General features: G+C 56.9%; 1 protein-coding gene across 8 annotated transcripts; it reads left to right on the plus strand.

Annotated features, from left to right (window-relative positions):
* Nucleotides 1-421: 421 nt before the first annotated feature.
* Nucleotides 422-8,820, plus strand: ZNF467 (zinc finger protein 467). Of its 8 annotated transcripts, XM_089917228.1 has the most exons (6): nucleotides 423-849; nucleotides 2,393-2,523; nucleotides 2,833-2,908; nucleotides 3,388-3,504; nucleotides 4,321-4,434; nucleotides 6,931-8,820. In XM_089917228.1, the coding sequence occupies exons 3-6, from the start codon at nucleotides 2,875-2,877 to the stop codon at nucleotides 8,433-8,435; spliced, it is 1,770 nt and encodes a 589-aa protein (XP_089773354.1). In that variant the 5' UTR covers nucleotides 423-849; nucleotides 2,393-2,523; nucleotides 2,833-2,874; the 3' UTR covers nucleotides 8,436-8,820. The 8 variants fall into 8 exon arrangements, with proteins under 8 accessions (XP_030615615.1, XP_089773354.1, XP_022434035.1 ...); XM_022578327.3 differs by lacking the exon at nucleotides 2,393-2,523 and having other exon boundaries at nucleotides 424-849; XM_022578336.3 differs by lacking the exon at nucleotides 423-849 and having other exon boundaries at nucleotides 2,223-2,672.
* The last annotated feature ends 8,206 nt before the right edge of the window (nucleotides 8,821-17,026 follow it).

Below are 17,026 nucleotides of genomic sequence, written 5' to 3' on the forward strand. Positions count from 1 at the left end.
CCCGCGGTGGGTCTAAGATCGGTGGGGGGCGGGGGGGTACGGGTCTGGGTGGATCCGAGTGGGATCGGGGTGGAGAGCCGGGGCAGGGCCGCAGTTTCCCAGACCGACCCCACCGACCGACAGTCGGGGACTCGATCCCGCCGCGGGAACGCGGCGCAGACACATTCCGCCGGGCACTTGCGATTCAAAGACAGCAGCGCAGACACTAGCTCCCTTCCCCTTAACAGGCCCCCTCCTTTTCCCCCCAACTCCACACCGCCCCCCGACGCCCCGCGCTCCACCTTTCCCCTGGCTCCTCCCTCCGCGCCTGCCGGCACCCTCCCTCGCAGCCCGAGTGCCCTTCCTCCTTGCCTCCTCTCCCTCCTCCACCCCTTCCCCCCGCACTCCTCTCCCCCCCACCCCTTCCCCTCCCCCGTCCTTAGCTCCCACTTTCCATCACCTACTGCGGGCCGTCGTTCCTCCAGACCCTCACCTGCCCGCCTAACCCACTGGGCACCCTCTCCACTCCTGGGCACCCTGTCCCCGACCTCCCCCACTGGCTGCCCCGCTGCCCCCTCCCGCCTCCTCGCTCCCCTCCCCCTCCCGGGCGCCGCTTCCCCGCTCCCGCTCCCTCCGCGTCTTTTCCTCTCCCCTCCCCGCGAAGTTTCGGGGCTGTCAGTCTGTCAGTCTCCGGGCAGTCCGCACCCGGACTGCAGGCGGCGGGCGCCATCGCGAGCCGAGCCCGCGGGGGCAGGAGGCCGGGGCGCCGGGGTCCGGGCGGCAGCGGGGAGACCGTGGAGGCGCCCAGGGCAGGCGCTCCGCCGCTTCCCCGCCACACCCGCACTCGCAGCCACCGCCCGTGCGGCGCAGGTGACAGCCCCGGGGGTGCGGGCGCCCGGAGCGCAGCAGGGGTGGGGTGGGGCTGGAGGGGAGCGAGGGCAGAGGAGCGGCGAGGGCCGGAGAGGGGAGGGGTGGGACCGGGGAGGAGGGCCGGCTCGGGGGTCAGGGCTTTGAGGAGAGCGGAGAGGCGGCATCCGGAGGGATGGGCGGGGGCTGGGGAGAGGGGTCCGGGTGGGAGTCAGGTGGGAAAGGGTGGGAGGCCCCCGAAGGCAGGGAGTGGGGCGTCTCCGGAGAGGGGGCAGGGAGTGTGGGAGGGGGCCGAGGGGCACGGGCGGGAGTCGAGGCGCGGGGATCGGGCGTTCGGGAGGGGCGCGAGAAGGGCGCTGACAGGTGAGCCCGGGAGCCGGGAGGGCGTCGGGACGTGTAGTGAGCTCCAGGCGGAGGGGCTCCGGGGGACAGACGGAGGCGGGGAGGGGGGTGGGAGGGGTCTGGGCGACAGGAAACCTTGGGAGGGGTGAGAAGTCAGTGGGGAGCAGAAATGGGGAACGGAGCCCCGGAGAGGGAGGGGAGGGACGCGGAGGTGGGTTGGGAGGCAGGGGCGGGGACGGGCAGGGCCGGCGAGGCAGTCGGAGGGAGCGCTGAGCCTCAGACCCGAGGCTTGCGGGGGGCCGGGCGACTAGGCGGGAGCTCGGGGGGGGGGCGGACTGGAAGGGGGAGGGGAAGAGCAGTTCTGGGGAGTGGGGACCAGGAAGGAAGGGAAGCGAGAGCCCGCAGGGGAGGCAGAGGGGGAAGGGAGACGGGGCCTCGGAGGGGAAGGAGAGCTGCAGGAGGGAAGGAGGGAGGGAGGAGGGAGGGAGGGAGGGAGAGGGTGGTGTGGGGAGAGGAGGAGGAGGGCTGGGGAGCGGGGGGGGGGGAAGGGAACTGAGGTGAAGAGAGGAAAGGAAACCAGAGTGGGGGAGGAGAGGGAGAGGGGAGGGGAGAGCCGGGAGGAGGAGGGCGGTGCTGGGGAGGAAGGAAAAGAGGAGGGGGAAAGGAAGGGAGAGGGTTTGCGGCCGGGGAGGGGAAGGAGCCGGGGGAGAACCAGGAGGGGAGGGAAAGGCGGCCCTGAGCCTGGGGAGGGGAGGGAGCTCTGCCGCGGAGGCTGCCCCAGCTGAGGGTCAGGGGGGCGGTGGCTGCGGAGGGCAGACCCGAGGGGGCCGAGAGGGGTTGGCAGGCAGGCTGTGGGCAGGGGGAGGAGCCGGAGGGGCGGGGCAGGGGGCAGGGCTGGAGAGCCAGCCAGCTTCCGTGGGGAGAGAGGGCGGAAGGCGGAGGGAGCGGGAGAGGGGAGGGTGGAGGGAAGGCTGCCAGAGACTGGGGGGGAGGGGAGTCTGCTGGGGGAGGGGCAGGGGACCCGCTGGAGGAGGAGCCGCGAAGGCGGCGCGAGGGCCGGGTGTCCAAGCCTGGGAAAGCCCCGCGGGGGAGGGGCGATGGTTTGGGGGAGGTGAAGCTAGAGTTATTCCTGCCTCCGGTGAGGACCCTCCTCCGAGGGCCTCCCCACCAGTTGCCCAGTAGTGATACTCACCTCCGCCCCTAGGCTGGTTCCTATTTCACCGGCTCCTGCAATGACAGCTGGAGGGCCTAGGAGACGAAGTTCCCCGCTCTCCCCTCTGGTCTCCCACCCTCCACCCTCTCCCCAGAGAATCGGTTGATTCCTGACACTCCCAGGCAAGGGCCCTGGGGGGTGGGGAGCGCTGAAGGGCCGGTGCTGGCTCTGAGAGACCTGCAGGTGAGGGTGGCAGGCTGATTTCCAGAGCTGACCTGAGCTTAGCTTGCAGAAACGGCTTCAAGGCCTTCGCCTTGGTCCACCTTCAAAGGTCTCTGCTTTCTGAAATCCACGTTCCCTCATTTCCCTCACCTGTACCTGAGGACATCACCTTTGGAGCTCCTGGAGATAGCTGACGGGGAGAGGTTGGGCAGAGCCAGGACCCAGGTGGAAGCTGAGAAAAATCTGAACAAGGTTGTATTTCTCCTTAGGGTCTGTGGCCGGATCCCCAGGAGGAGTTATCCTGGGTTGCCATGAGAGAGACCTTCGAGGCCCTCAGGTCCCTGGGTGAGCCAGCAGAACTGAAGGAACTTGGATGGGGGGCAGGGGAATAGGAGGATTCGAGAGCATACTACGCCTGCTGCTTCCCTAATTCAGGCAGCAGAGCATCCTCAGGAGGTTGCCACCCTGATACCCCGGAGACCCGAGGAGCCTTTCTTTAGGGCAGCATCCTTTTGGATTTCATCAGGAAGAATGCCTGGTCCATGCTGGAGGTTGTGCTAGTACTCACAGAACACCAGGATATTTAAATCTATTCTCTCTTCCTTCTGTCGCCTGTCCTTGACGCAGTGCAAGGGGGCTGAGGTCGATACCTGGCCAAGCCACTGCAGGGCCTGGCTGTCCCTTGTCCTAGTTAGAGACCCTTCCTTCCTGAGCACATGGGGAAAACCCATTGGGTGGGCTGGGAAGGGGAAGACCCCCCCCATCTTTGATCACCTCTTCTGTACTTTGTGCTTTACTTGGACCCATCCTTTTGCCTGTAACAGGACTCTCTGTGGGACAGCCGGAGATGGCCCCCCAAAGTGAGCCTGGGGAAGAGTCCCATAATGCCCAGGAACAGATGTCCCCTCCCCGGGAAGAGAGAGCGCTGGGCAAATGCTCAGGTAAGTAAGTGGGGACCAGGGAAGGTGGCTCAGGGTGGAGTCTTCCTTCCTTTGTTCATCAGGTGTTTACTGAGCACCTACTACGTGCTCCATGCTATTCTAGATATTCAGGATACCTCAGTGACCAAGGAGACAAAGATCCCTACCTTCCAGGAGCTTAATCCTAGTGAGGGCAGAGGGTCAACAGACAGCAAATGTAGAAATAAGTGTACTTATAACCCGTGTTAGAAGAGGCTATGTGCTTTGGGGGCGTAAAGCAGGGTGAGGGAGCCTGAGACCACTGCAGGTAGGGGTGGGGCAGGCTGGAGGATTAAATAGTGGGGTGAAAGTAGGCCTCATTGGGAAAGTAAGATTGGAAAGAGGTGAGGGAGGCAGCTAAGCAGATACGGGGAGAAGATGCCTAAGGCAGGCGTGGACCTGGCTTTCTGACACCCCGATCTCCTCTAATGATTTGCCTTGGAACTGGAGTCCATCTGGTGGCTGGGAGGTTCCCCATCTCCCCTCCTAGGAGCCTCATGTAAGCCTCAGGGCAGGGACCCTTCCTTGCTTCCACTATCTTACACACACATATTCCAGAAACTCCTCACAGCTGTGGCTCTTGCAACCTGCACGGCCTTAGCAGCTGCCCTGCTTGAAGGAGCCTGAGGCTGCCCTGGGGCAGCTGGGAATTCAGCCCCTGCAGGTATGATGTGGGATGCAATCCTGCCGGTGGGGCTGGGACCGGGGTGTCAAAAGCCCCTGCTTCCTAGCGCCAGTGGGGAGCTCTGTCCACCTCTGATGTCTGCGGCATCCTTGAGGTAGCCTGTTCTCTGCCAGGGCGTGAGGCCCCCAGACCAGAGGAAGGTGCCCCCACTGAACAAGCTGAAGCTCCCTGCAGAGGAGGCCGGGCATGTGCACTACGGAAGGCTGAGCCCATGGGCTCCTGCCCAGGTGAGTCTTCCCAGCTCTCCATCCCACCAGGGGGCCAGGCGGAGGGAGCAGGGGCCTGCCAGCTCCCGAGCTGCTATCTGAGGAGGCAGCCCCCCCAGGCCCTACCAACCCAAGATGAATCAGGCCCTGGCACCTTTCTGCTGTAGAGCTTCAGCACGCGGAGGGAATTCTACATCCACAGACAACAGGAATCAGAGAGGCTGGCCACCAAAGAGAAACACACTCTCACCTCAACATCCTCCAGAAGCCTTAACTTCCCAGCCTGTCTCCCCCAAAGTTCATTCCTATTGACAACTTGAAATATGATTCCCAGGAAGACATATGGCATTGATCAACCTTTTCATTGTCTCTCCCCAGACATGCTCCTTCCCCCAAATCTCCACTGATCTCGGTGCTACGCACATGCTCCGAATCTGTTGTATTTGACGCATCTCCCCCATATGCAAGGCGATCGAACAGTTCGTTCTCTCTCCACAGTCCTACCCGTCACTTCCTTCCACTACCACCAGCTTTATCACCTTCTGTTTGAGTGATGTCACTTATTCCACAAGGGCTTGTTTCGTGCCCACTAGGTCCAGGCTGTGTTAGGTAGAGCGGGAAGAGAGGGGCTCTAGAGTGACACAGTCCTGGTTTGAATCCTTGCTCCACAATTTTTGCCTGAGTGATCTTGGATAGGCTAGAGGAGCCTCAGCTTGTTCACGAGAAATAAGACTCACTTCTGCACAGGGGTTTTCATGAAGGTTTGTGAGAGAGTGTATACAGGGCTTCATCTGCAGTTGGCACTCAGTACATGGTGGCAATCCTCCTTTTTATTAGACGCATAAAGAAACAGAACACAAGATGTCTGCCCTCCAGAAACTGAAATCTGATACCAATATGAGCCAGAATAAAGAATGAAAAGAACAAATTACAATAAAGGCATGTCACAAGGAAGTGTAAAAGCGTCAACACTTAAGTGTTTTTATGAGATCCTCGTGCGTTGGATTTGTCAAAGATTTTGTTGACTTGTGCTCCATATTGAGAGAGGTGTAGACTCCAGCTCAGATGAGGGTGAGGGTGGAGGATGGGAAAACATTCTAGGCTAAGAGACTTCGAACTAGGGAAGTTGACATGTGACTGGGGTTACAGAAGACCAGCTTGCCTGAAGTGAGGGGTTTATGCCTGGGAGTATTAAGAGAGTTGGACTAGGTTGGCGTGAGCCTCAGATGCAGCTAGAACTTGCTTTATCCTCTAAATAATAGGGAGCTATTGACGGTTCTTCAGTAGAAGAGTGGCACAGTGAAAATGAAAGCGATATCACAGTACGATAAATAGCTGTTTGGAGCTGATGGACGGATAAAGGAAACTAGGAGTAAATCTAATTGTGATACTGCACGTGGAATGTAACCAAGGCTCAGGCTATTACAGACGTTTAGAGCCAGACAGGACCTCCGATCAGCCGGTACAAAGGTTCTCAAACAAGAATCACTTTGGGAGCTTGAAAGAAAGAGAACAGATTCACGGGCCCGGCTCCCATAGATGCATTTTGTGAAAGTTGCCCAGGAGATGATGACATGGCACCAGATTTAGGAACCATGAACTGGTCCAACCTTTACGCCTAAGCAAGCTAACACACTTAGTTCAAAGAGATTAAGTGACTCAACCATGGTCACACTGCTGCTTAGTGGCAGAGGAGAACCCAAGGGGACACTCCCGGTCTGGGTCCTGAGCTCCTTCCTCTTGGCTGGGCCATTGCAGTGCCCAAGAGTGGGCAAAGCTCCAGGGGAACCCATCTCCAACCTGCTCCCTAAGAGGGCCCTCCCTGCTTCTCCAGCGGTGGCACCATCCATTGGTCCTCCAAGTCCTGTAAACTCAATCCTCTTCTTAAACTGGGATTTCCCACCTGGCCCTAGAAGCAGCAGCGAAGGGCATATGAGCAGGGGGAGACTTTGAGAAACCACAGGAAGGAATGCAGGCGTACTCAGTGGCCACTGGGGAGGAGTTAGAGAGCAAGGGGGGCGTCAAAGGTGAAGGTCAAGGTTCCAAGTCCAGCCCGCTGGGAGAAGGAGGCTGTAGACCTACTGTTGACATCAGCGGGGTAGATCTGGGAAGGTGGGGTGTTTGGCGGTAAGCCTGCTGAGCTGTAACCAGTTCGCAGGACACACAGGCAAGTTGCTCAACTGGGGATGAGAGGTTGAGGTTCCAGAACAGAAAGATCTGGGGGGCCACGTGGACATATGAGCCAGGACAGGAACCTGAGGACTGAACCTTGAGGGAGAGTAAGGGGAGGCTAGTCCAGAGGCAGGGAGGCAGGCAAACCGGGGCGAAAGCGTCCCCGCAGCAGAGCGCGGGAGGCAGACTTTCAGTGATCTTTGGGTTTGGTCATTCCCAGGAATTTCCAGTGGAAAGAGCAGAGGCTAGACTTCAGGGCTCCAGGAAGTGGTGGTCGTATTGGCAGATAAACGGCGCATAAATAAATGTGGGGCTTAACAGACTCGCCTTGTTTTGATCTTTCAGGGGAGGAGTGGATGATTCGGCAGGTGAAGGTGGAGGCGGAAGATCACGAGGCAGGAGAGGAGGTGGAATGGCCCCAGCATCTGTCATTACTCCCCAGCCCCCTTCCCGCACCTGACCTGGGGCCTCTGGCCGCCGCCTATAAGCTGGAGCCGGGGGCCCCAGGGGCACTGGGCGGGCTCGCGCTGGCGGGGTGGGTTCCGACCTCGGAGAAGCCCTATGGCTGCGGGGAGTGTGAGCGCCGCTTCCGCGACCAGCTGACCCTGCGGCTGCACCAGAGGCTGCACCGCGGCGAGGGCCCTTGCGCCTGCCCGGACTGCGGCCGCAGCTTCACGCAGCGCGCACACATGCTGCTGCACCAGCGCAGCCACCGCGGCGAGCGGCCCTTCCCGTGCTCCGAGTGCGGCAAGCGCTTCAGCAAGAAGGCCCACCTGACCCGCCACCTGCGCACGCACACGGGCGAGCGGCCCTTCCCGTGCGCAGAGTGCGGCAAGCGCTTCAGCCAGAAGATACACCTGGGCTCGCACCAGAAGACGCACACGGGCGAGCGGCCCTTCCCCTGCCCCGAGTGCGAGAAGCGCTTTCGCAAGAAGACGCACCTGATCCGCCACCAGCGCATCCACACGGGCGAGAGGCCCTACCAGTGCGCGCAGTGCGCGCGCAGCTTCACGCACAAGCAACACCTGGTGCGGCACCAGAGGGTCCACGAGGCGGCCGGCCGCGCCCCATCCTCCCCCGACGCGTCCGCCTCGCCCACGTCCCCTGCCCCGTCCCCCACTCCGTCCCCTCCCGGGCCCAAGCCTTTCTCCTGCTCCGACTGCGGCCTGAGCTTCGGCTGGAAGAAGAACCTCGCCATGCACCAGCGTCTGCACCGTGACGAGGGGCGCCCTTTCGGGTGCGACGAGTGCACACTGGGCGCCACCGTGGACCCCGCCGCTGCCACCGAGCCCTCGGCCTGCGCGCCCCGAAGCACACCGGCGCCCCCAGGCGCTCCCGCGAGCCAGCGGTCCTTCCTCTGCCCGGACTGCGGGCGCGGCTTCGCCCACGGGCAGCACCTGGCGCGGCACCGGCGGGTGCACACGGGCGAACGGCCCTTCGCCTGCGCGCAGTGCGGCCGCCGCTTCGGCTCGCGGCCCAACCTGGTGGCCCACTCCAGGGCCCACAGCGGCGCCAGGCCCTTCGCCTGCGCGCAGTGTGGCCGCCGCTTCAGCCGCAAGTCGCACCTGGGCCGCCACCAGGCGGTGCACACAGGCAGTCGGCCCCACGCCTGTGCCGTGTGCGCCCGCAGCTTCAGCTCCAAAACCAACCTGGTCCGCCACCAGGCCGTCCACACGGGTTCCCGCCCCTTCTCCTGCCCTCAGTGCGCTAAGAGCTTCAGCCGCAAGACCCACCTGGCGCGACACCAGCGCATCCACGGCGACGCCGCCCACCCGACCTCCGAATCTGACCTCTTGGCTCCCGTCTGGCCCACTCCCACCGAGGTGGTGGCATCCCCGCTCTTTTTCTGAGCCCCGTTCTAGGCCGGACCCTGCCTTTGCCTTCTTTTGTTCCCTGGTTCCAGAGACCCATGCCCGACGACATCTCCTGTGCGGAGGAGCACGACGGCCTGGACAGCCTCTGGCCATTTTCCTTCCCTCTCTGTCTTGCTGGGGAGAAGCCTGGAAGGGACAACCGGCTTTGACAGTCCGGGACAAAAACAGGGCTGAGGGTGAATCCTTGCCGGGAACGGTTCAGGCCTGAGTTCCTGGAAATCTCCCACCCAGAGACCCCATCGGAAAGCAGACACTTCCCGGACCACTCCTGACCAAAGACTGCGTCAGGAACCTCTACGAGGGAGGGAAAGAATGGTGATCTGTGTACTGAAAGTTTCATTAAAATTACAATCTGAAGGTTCTGGGGCTGTGAAATGAGTTGGTGGGATGGAACCCCAGACTTTTCTCATCCACTCACCCACCTTAATCCACACACAGACACCCCTTCCCTTCCTATCCTGCGTGAGTTAAATTTAGCCAACTGCCGGTAATGGCCTTTATCAAATCAAAATGTGATCCAGCTAATTGCTAAATCACCATCTTGCTCCCTGCCTTTAGCTCAAATTGACAAGGAAGAAACATCAGTATACATTTCTCATGCCAAGTGTCAAAGGCTAGAACTGTAGGGAATGCAAAGAGAGGGGACAGGGTGCCCCTGGCCATTCCTATGGGGACGGCATACCACCAAGGGCTCTGGAGCTCCAGGGCTCTGCCTCTGTTTGCAGCTCTCCCAAGGGGATCTCAGAACAGCAGCCCCACCTGCCACTCTGCCTGGCAGCAGGAGGAAGGATGTTAGTGACATGAAGGTTGCTTTCGCATCACACTTTCCCATAGGTTCTCTCTTTATCATGGGTGCAGACGTTTCTGTAGCTGTGCTTCCCCAGCCTAGACTGGCAGGAGAGCTGGGCTGGCTGGCAGTGACTGGGAGGGGTGGGATGTTGGGGGAACGTGTTGGACTTGGAGTCAGAAGTCTTACCTTTGACCCTTCCTCAGCCTCTTGTAGGACTTGCGGCAGAGTCCTCATTTTCCTGGGCCTCTGCTTTCTCATTAAAATAAGATTGCTGGGGCTTCCCTGGTGGCGCAGTGGTTGAGAGTCCGCCCATGGATGCAGGGGACACAGGTTCGTGCCCTGGTCTGGGAAGATCCCACATGCCGCGGAGCGGCTAGGCCCGTGATCCATGGCTGCTGGGCCTGCGCGTCCGGAGCCTGTGCTCCGCAACGGGAGAGGCCACAACAGTGAGAGGCCCGCGTACCGCAAAAAAAAAAAAAAAAAAAAAGATTGCTGGTGTTGATGAGGGCTGAGGCTTTTTTTCCAATTCTAATGGCACTATCACCAAAAATAACCCTAGCAAGTATTTATTGGGTACCTACTATGTGCCAAGCCCTGCGCTAGGCACTGGGAAACAATAGTAAGCAAGACAGACAGGACCCTGCCCTCACAGAGCTTGCAGGAAACGTGAGGAGTGCGGGGTGAGGGCCAGCACAGAGGGCTTTGGGAGTGGCGTCCCAAATTCAGGAAAAGTCAAAGGAGGTTCCCGGGATGAGGACACCTGTAAAGTGAGCCCTGAAGAATGGGAGCAAAGAGCAAGTGGGTAGCCCCTCCTCCTGGTCCTTTTCCTGGGTTCCCACCTCCTTCCTATCCCAGTCTTATAAGTCCAACTGGTCTGAATATGCAAGACCTGGGAAATCTTAGGTGGGACCCAGCCCCACAGCCATTCTGGTGATGACCATTGTGCTGGAGGAGGCGGAAAAGATGAAGAGCCAGGCGGCCCTTCTGAGTCAGAGCACCGTAGTGAACAGAGGACAGTAGTGAACAGAGGACAGGGCCTCTTGCCTGCTTCGGGCGTCCCCACAGCTTAGCTGGCTCCTTCAAGCACCCACACCAATGAACCGGCACCCAAAGCACACACGTGCTCCATTCCTAAGTTGTTGCCTTTCCACTTTGAGAAGGAGGGGAAATGGTCAGCGAAGGAGCCAGCCTGGTGTGTTTTAAATACAGGTTTCCCCAGCTATCCTAAAGTAGGGCGTCCCTATGAAACCTTCCATAAGCTGAAACATCGTAAAGTGGAGAAGCAATCACTTTTGGACACATCTTGGTAATGGATGCACAGAACAGATAGAGAAGAAGCACAGATGCTCAGACACAGTTCAAAGCTATGGTGGCTTGATGCTGGCATGCTGAGTGTGGTTCCCAGGAAGGAGCTTTGCAGGGTCTCTCTCACTGCTTGGGGTACGCTGCCTCTATAAGGGCAAGACAAATGCTGGCTGCTATTTTCACTTTTCATAAAAGCAAAACTCCTCTTCAGATTCCTTGCAGTTAGCGGAAGCAGGTACTAATGTAGGTCTTTCATAAAAGTGAAGTGCTGTAATTCGAACTTTCAAAAAGCAGGAGATCCCTGTAAACCCCACGGCCGGTGCGCTTCGTATCAGAAAATACTCAGATGCTCTAAATGTTCCTATTTTTCTTCTAGGTAACACTATGCTTGGGAAACTAAGTTAGTGATAAAGAGGCTGTTTGGCAGCGATGGAATCAGAGCAAAATGAAGTCGGTAGACTTAGAGCCTTAATCCAGGCTTTAGTGAAGTCTGCCTATCACATAATTAGTAAGACAAAGAACTTTCCGAGTGGCCTCCTCCTGTATCTCCTTCCTCTCCATCTGCAGGGTTGGACGAGAACATGCCAGTTAGAGTGACCTGCCGGACATCCCTGCGAATCTTGAGTCAGAAAGATTCCAGATGTTCCCCCAGCTCGGCCGGCTAGCTCAGAAGGCAGGGAGACAGGCATTGCAATCCTCCACCCAGAAGGACTGGTGAGCTTTGGAGTCCAACCAGCCTTGCGTAAACGTTGTAGGGAATTGAACAGAAGATCTTGTCGTTGTGGCATCTACAGTCCAGATATAAGACAAGCAGCTGGTTGCTTTGGGGCCCAGAGCGCTGGGTGCCCTGGGACACTCCGGAGAAGAAAAAGTCAAGATCCCTGACTCACAAACCTAAACCTTAGAAGGGAGACAGGCTTGAGTTTCATAAAACACCTGGACCATCGTATGTGGTGGTCTGGGCCCAGGTGTTCTATTCTATTCTTCAAGATACAGGTATTGGAGGAGTTCAGAGAAGGGGGAGGGCCTGGGCTGGAACAGTCAGGGATGGTTTTGCCAGGAGGAGGGTCCTGGTGAGTCCAGAAGGTGGCTACAACTGGAAGAGACCGAGAGGAGGTGGGAGGAACCAGGAGGAACTGGGAACCCTTAAGTGCTAAACCTTATGTTGAGGCGCCGGGCTGCAGGGGATCAGGTATTTGCACACAGTTTGAGATGAGAACAGGTCACCCAGCTCAGGGCCAGTGCAGAGAGAACTCACATCTCCAGGGCGCCCTGTTCCAGGTCCTCTGCCAGCGAGGCATCGAACATTCAGGGCTCCCTTCTCCCATAGCCCTTCACCGAGCTGGTCCCAGCATTACACCTCCCTGTGTCAGCCACCCCAAAAGAAACCATCGAGGGATGAGGGACAGGGTAGGCAGTATGGAAAGGGGTTGTTGTGATTACCGCTAATCGTAATGGTAGCTAATATTTACCTAATACTTGCTATGTGCCAGGGCCTGACCTGAGTTCTTTACATATATATTAACATAGCCAAAACTCACAATAACTACCATTATTATCCCCATTTTATAGATGTGGAAACTGAGCACAGAGCGATTAGGCCATTTGAACAAGGTCATTCCTTCCTTCCTTCATTCATTCAACAAACATGTGTACGGTACCTGCCTGTGTGTCTGACACTGTCCGATGCTGGGAATGGTAACAGTAGTTATAAACTAAAATGTGTCCAATACTCTGTGCTAAGTACGCTACAAATTAAGGGCTTTGCAAGTGTTGCTCTGTTTTTCTTTCCGCCCCCCTATGAGTGGGCATTGTTGTCCTTGGTCAAGTTTTTCTGATGAGGTAAAAGAAGCTCAGAGAGTCTAAGTTACTTGCACAAGTCACACAGCATATGTGATGAAAGCAACACAGTGGTCTGATCCTAGAGCCTGTACTTTAAAAAAGCACATTTTACGTTCCCACCAACAGTGCAGAAGGGTTCCATTTTTCCTCGCCAACCCTGGTTGTTTTCTGTTCTTTTGATAGTAGCCATTCTAACAGGTGTGCGGTGATCTCTCTTTGTGGTTTTTTATTTTGTTTTTTTTTTTTTCCAGTACGCGGGCCTCTCACCGCTATGGCCTCTCCTGTTGCGGAACACAGGCTCTGGACGCGCAGGCTCAGTGGCCATGGCTCATGGGGCCCAGCTGCTCGCGGCATGTGGGATCTTCCCAGACCAGGGCACGAACCCGTGTCCCCTGCATCGGCAGGCGGACTCTCAACCACTGCACCACCAGGGAAGCCCTCTTTGTGGTTTTGACTTGCGTTTCCCTAGAGCCTGTATAGTTAAACACCAAGCTCGGTGTCTTTGCAGAGAGGACCCTCAATGTTCCTGGTCCTCAGGGGCTCAGTGGATGGATCTAGTGATCAGTGTGGAAGGGAAGCATGCGAAGGGCCATGGGATGAGGGGTGAACAGCAATGAAGTGCACGTGGAGGGTCAGGAGGGGTCTCTGGAAGGTGGGGTGACTTGCTGAGATCTCACCTCCTTGGACTGGGCTCTCGGCCAGCCGGGTACTGTGGTCACATTCACTCATCGTATTAAGGAGTGTCTGTATCCAGGGAGAGGGAAAGGGGTTCCTGCCCCTGGGCCCAAGGCAGCAAACCACACTTCCAGGGGGCAGACCCCTGAGAAAAAGCAGGAAGCAACTGAAAGCAAGCTCGTGTATTGGTTGCAGAATATTCCCTTTCCAGAAGTGATGGTGAATTATGGAGTCACCCTGAGGCGGGAATATGGGAGTCGGTAGGGAAGGGCGGCTGTCGGCTGTAACCGGCTTGTAACTGGGACAAAAGCCTGTATCACAGGCTTCAGTGACACCGCCCAGCGCAGCCCGTCTCTGGGCCCCAGTATCTGAGAATCGCCTGGCTGTTGCCTGCCTGTCTTCCCTGCCCCGCAGGCCTCTCCCCTGCACACACGGGGGGCGGCGGGGTAGGGGGCTGAACAGCCCGGGTCTGTGCTGCGGAACTCCTTCACCAAAGGCGCTGTGTTTGTTTCCTAGGGGCCCTGGAGCAAAGCACCACACAAGGAGGATGGAAAGCAGCAGACATTTATCCTCTCAGTTCTGGAGGCGAGAAGTCCAAAATCAAGGTGTGGGCGGGGCCACGTTCCCTCCAAAGGCTCTGGGGTGGGTCTGTTCCAGGCCTCCCTCCCAGCTTCCGGTGTTGCTGGCGACGCTTGCGATTCTTGACTTGTATCCTCGTCCGTCCAACCACTGCCTCCTGTGCTCACACGGCCTTTCCTGTGTGTGTGTGTCTGTCTCTTCTCTTCTTTTTCTTTTTTTTTAGATGTTGGGGGTAGGAGTTTATTATTTATTTATTTATTTATTTATTTTTGCTGTGTTGGGTCTTCGTTTCTGTGCGAGGGCTTTCTCTAGTTGTGGCAAGCGGGGGCCCCTTTTCATCGCGGTGCGCGGGCCTCTCACTATCGCGGTCTCTCTCGTTGCAGAGCACAGGCTCCGGACGTGCAGGCTCAGCGGCCATGGCTCACGGGCCCAGTTGCTCCGCGGCATGTGGGATCCTCCCAGAACAGGGCTCGAACCCGTGTCCCCTGCATTAGCAGGCAGATTCTCAACCACTGTGCCACCAGGGAAGCCCCTCTTCTCTTCTTAGAAGGACCCAGTCATAGTGGACTAGGGCCACCCCAGTGACCTCATCTTAACTTGACTGCATCTGTAGGGACCCAATTTCCAGATAAGGTCACAGTCCCAGGTCCCAGGGTGAGGACTTCAGCCTATCTCTTTAGGGGACACGTTTCAACCCATCGCAGGGAACTTCACAGAGATACTGTGTCAACCCTGGAGGAGGACACACTGAAATGCAGGCTCCCGGTGCTGGGAGGGGATGGCTGGCTCCACCCGGGAGGGAAGGGGGCTCGAGCGGCACAGCTCTGATCAGACTCGACTTGTGTTCCCCAGAGCTCTTGCCTTCCACGTGACAGGCTGGGAAACTAGCTCTGGAGAAACATCAGAGTGTTCAAAAAAGCTCAGCGATAGTAACAGAAATGTCTCTTCGTGTTCCTTTCTTCTACAGTAATGTTTTAAATTGATATTTTCTTACTTCTAAAACAGTAAAGTAGCTTTGACATGACTGTAAACAAAGAAAAAGCACAGTTGACTTTTAGGAGACTGTAGGAGCAGCTGAGAACTGAGCTATCTTCATTCAAACGTGACTGTTTTGTTTAGTGTCTCTGTGTGTGAAAACTGTGTGTGTGTGTGCGTGTGTGTGTGTGCGTGTGTGTTTGCACGCACGCATGCACGTGCCTATTCTAGGGTTTATTTGTGGGGAGACCTAAGATGGAGGAACGGCATGGGGCTGAGTGTGCCTTGAGGGGTAAGTGGGTTTGAAGGGCAGGGGGTGCAGTTCAGAGAAACGGGCTGCGCTGGGGTGGGGGTGGGGCTTCTGCACAGCATCTGGAGGGAGAGAGGATGGGCAGACTGAAGCGGGATGAATTGGTCTGCAATAGTGAACATTTTTTCTGCCCCAGGAGACTCGAAAACCCTCCTCGGAGTTGTGGTGGGACCTGGCATAGGGTGGTCACAGCACGGCAGATGCCCTTCGGGAGGAAAGTAATTCCGAGGACCTGGTGGAGAGTTTCACCCCAACTTAGGGTGGGAGAAACAAACTACTCTACCTTACTGGTATTTTGTTAACCAGAGACAAGTCTGTATTTCACAATCAGGGGTGACTACTCTGTTGCAGATGGGTGACATCCTATCCTTTCCTGGGAGCAGTAATTTGGGGAAAGGCTGCAGAGCGCTGTGCTGTGGCCTCAGGTGGTGGAGAAGCTGGGGGTCCTCACGACAGGGCATTGCCGGAAACACTTTCCCAACTACCTGACAGAGAACAGAGCTCCGGGCTAGGAGGAGGTCAGCCTCATGGCAGGGATGCTCTTGGTCAATACTAGGACCTGGATTTACACCATAGGCTTATGTAATATCATTACATAAGGTCATTAGGGGCATTTCAAGCGGATTCTGCTTTAGGCTCTCCAGATGCCAGACCTGGGCTCCCCTATAGCCCGGCCAGGTAGCTCCTTTCCCTCACTGAGTTTCTCCGCTCAAGGTTTCCCTGGAGGGCTTTCAGGGCCCCTGAGACTCGGCCCTGTGGCCCAGCTTCCCCCCAGAAGGGCTGTGTTTTGGTGGATGAGGCAAACTCTCTCCGAGTAGCTGGTCCTCGGATTGTCTCCTCCGGGACGCGAGCCCGCGCATCCGCGTCGCGCTTGTGCTCCCCACACTGACTGGTCCTCGCCGCGCGGCTGCCCAATCCCAGGCTTGCCGACCACCTGGACTACTATTACCTCCTCCCATCGTCTGGCCTCCAGCTCCTCCCACTTTCCAATGTATCCTCCAACTGGTAGGGGAGTCTTGCTTTTAGCTTGTTATGCCCCAGCCTAAAACTTTCATTCATTTCCTACAGTTTAAAAGCACCTTCTTCACTAGGCATATCCGAATTCACAGCAGCTGGTGCATCGTCTTAGGTCAGCTGTGGATGCGTCTGTCTTCCTCTGTGGGTTGCGAGCTTCCCTGGCATCCAGCCTGGCTCCCGTCCCCCAGCCAGCACTCAATAAATATTTGGGGTTTTAATTCAAAGCCTTCTGCAGTTGGCTCCAACGAACCTTTTTTAACTTATTTCCCAAACCTCGTGGGGAAAAACCCTCCCCAACCTCAACTGATCTTGTGCTCTTTCGCCCTCATCTTGCCGAGTCTTTCCCACCTCCCCTGTTTGCCTCCCTTGGTTTCCCCATCATGAAGTGCCCACCCAGCTCAACTTCCCTTTTACTTATTTATCTTTTAAAAAGTTATTTATTTACTTATTTATTTGTACAGCAGAAATGAACACAACATTGTAAATCAACCATACTTCAATTTTATTTTATTTTATTTTTATTGGAGTATGGTTGATTTACAATGTTCTGTTACCTTCTGCTATACAGCAAAGTGAATCAGTTTTACGCATATGTATATACAATTTTGTAGATTCTTTTCCCATGTAGGTTCCACTTCCCTTTTAAATCCCACCTCTTCTTCAAGCCCAGATGGAGGCCGCCTCGGGTGGGGAGGTGGTCTTGGCCTCAGGGATCTCCTCCTTTAGGTTCTCAAGACCGCATCTGATGCTATCTGCAGCATTTTGTTTCCAAATACCTAAAACTTACTGAGCGCTTAGCGTGGCCTAGGCTCTTAGTTAATTCTCCAAAGTGCCCTTGGGTTATCCTCATCTCACAGGTAAGGAAACTGGCGTTTAGAACAGTTGAGCTCTCAGGGATGTGAGGGCCTCGTCTCCCCGGGCAGACTGGGGGCAGCTCCAGGTCGGGCATCTTGTTTACCGTGTGGACTCCTAGGACCCAGTTCCCTGGGTGCTAGTTGAACTGTGTAGCTGGAAAAGGAGCCCACGCATCTCTCCTCTCCTGAGAGCCTTGGTGCCTAGAATCCACCTTTTCAG

The sequence above is a fragment of the Delphinapterus leucas genome, chromosome 9 (assembly GCF_059928025.1).
Source record: "Delphinapterus leucas isolate spDelLeu-1000000601 "Yukka" chromosome 9, BTC_Dleu_Yukka2, whole genome shotgun sequence".
NCBI classification, from domain to species: domain Eukaryota; kingdom Metazoa; phylum Chordata; class Mammalia; order Artiodactyla; family Monodontidae; genus Delphinapterus; species Delphinapterus leucas.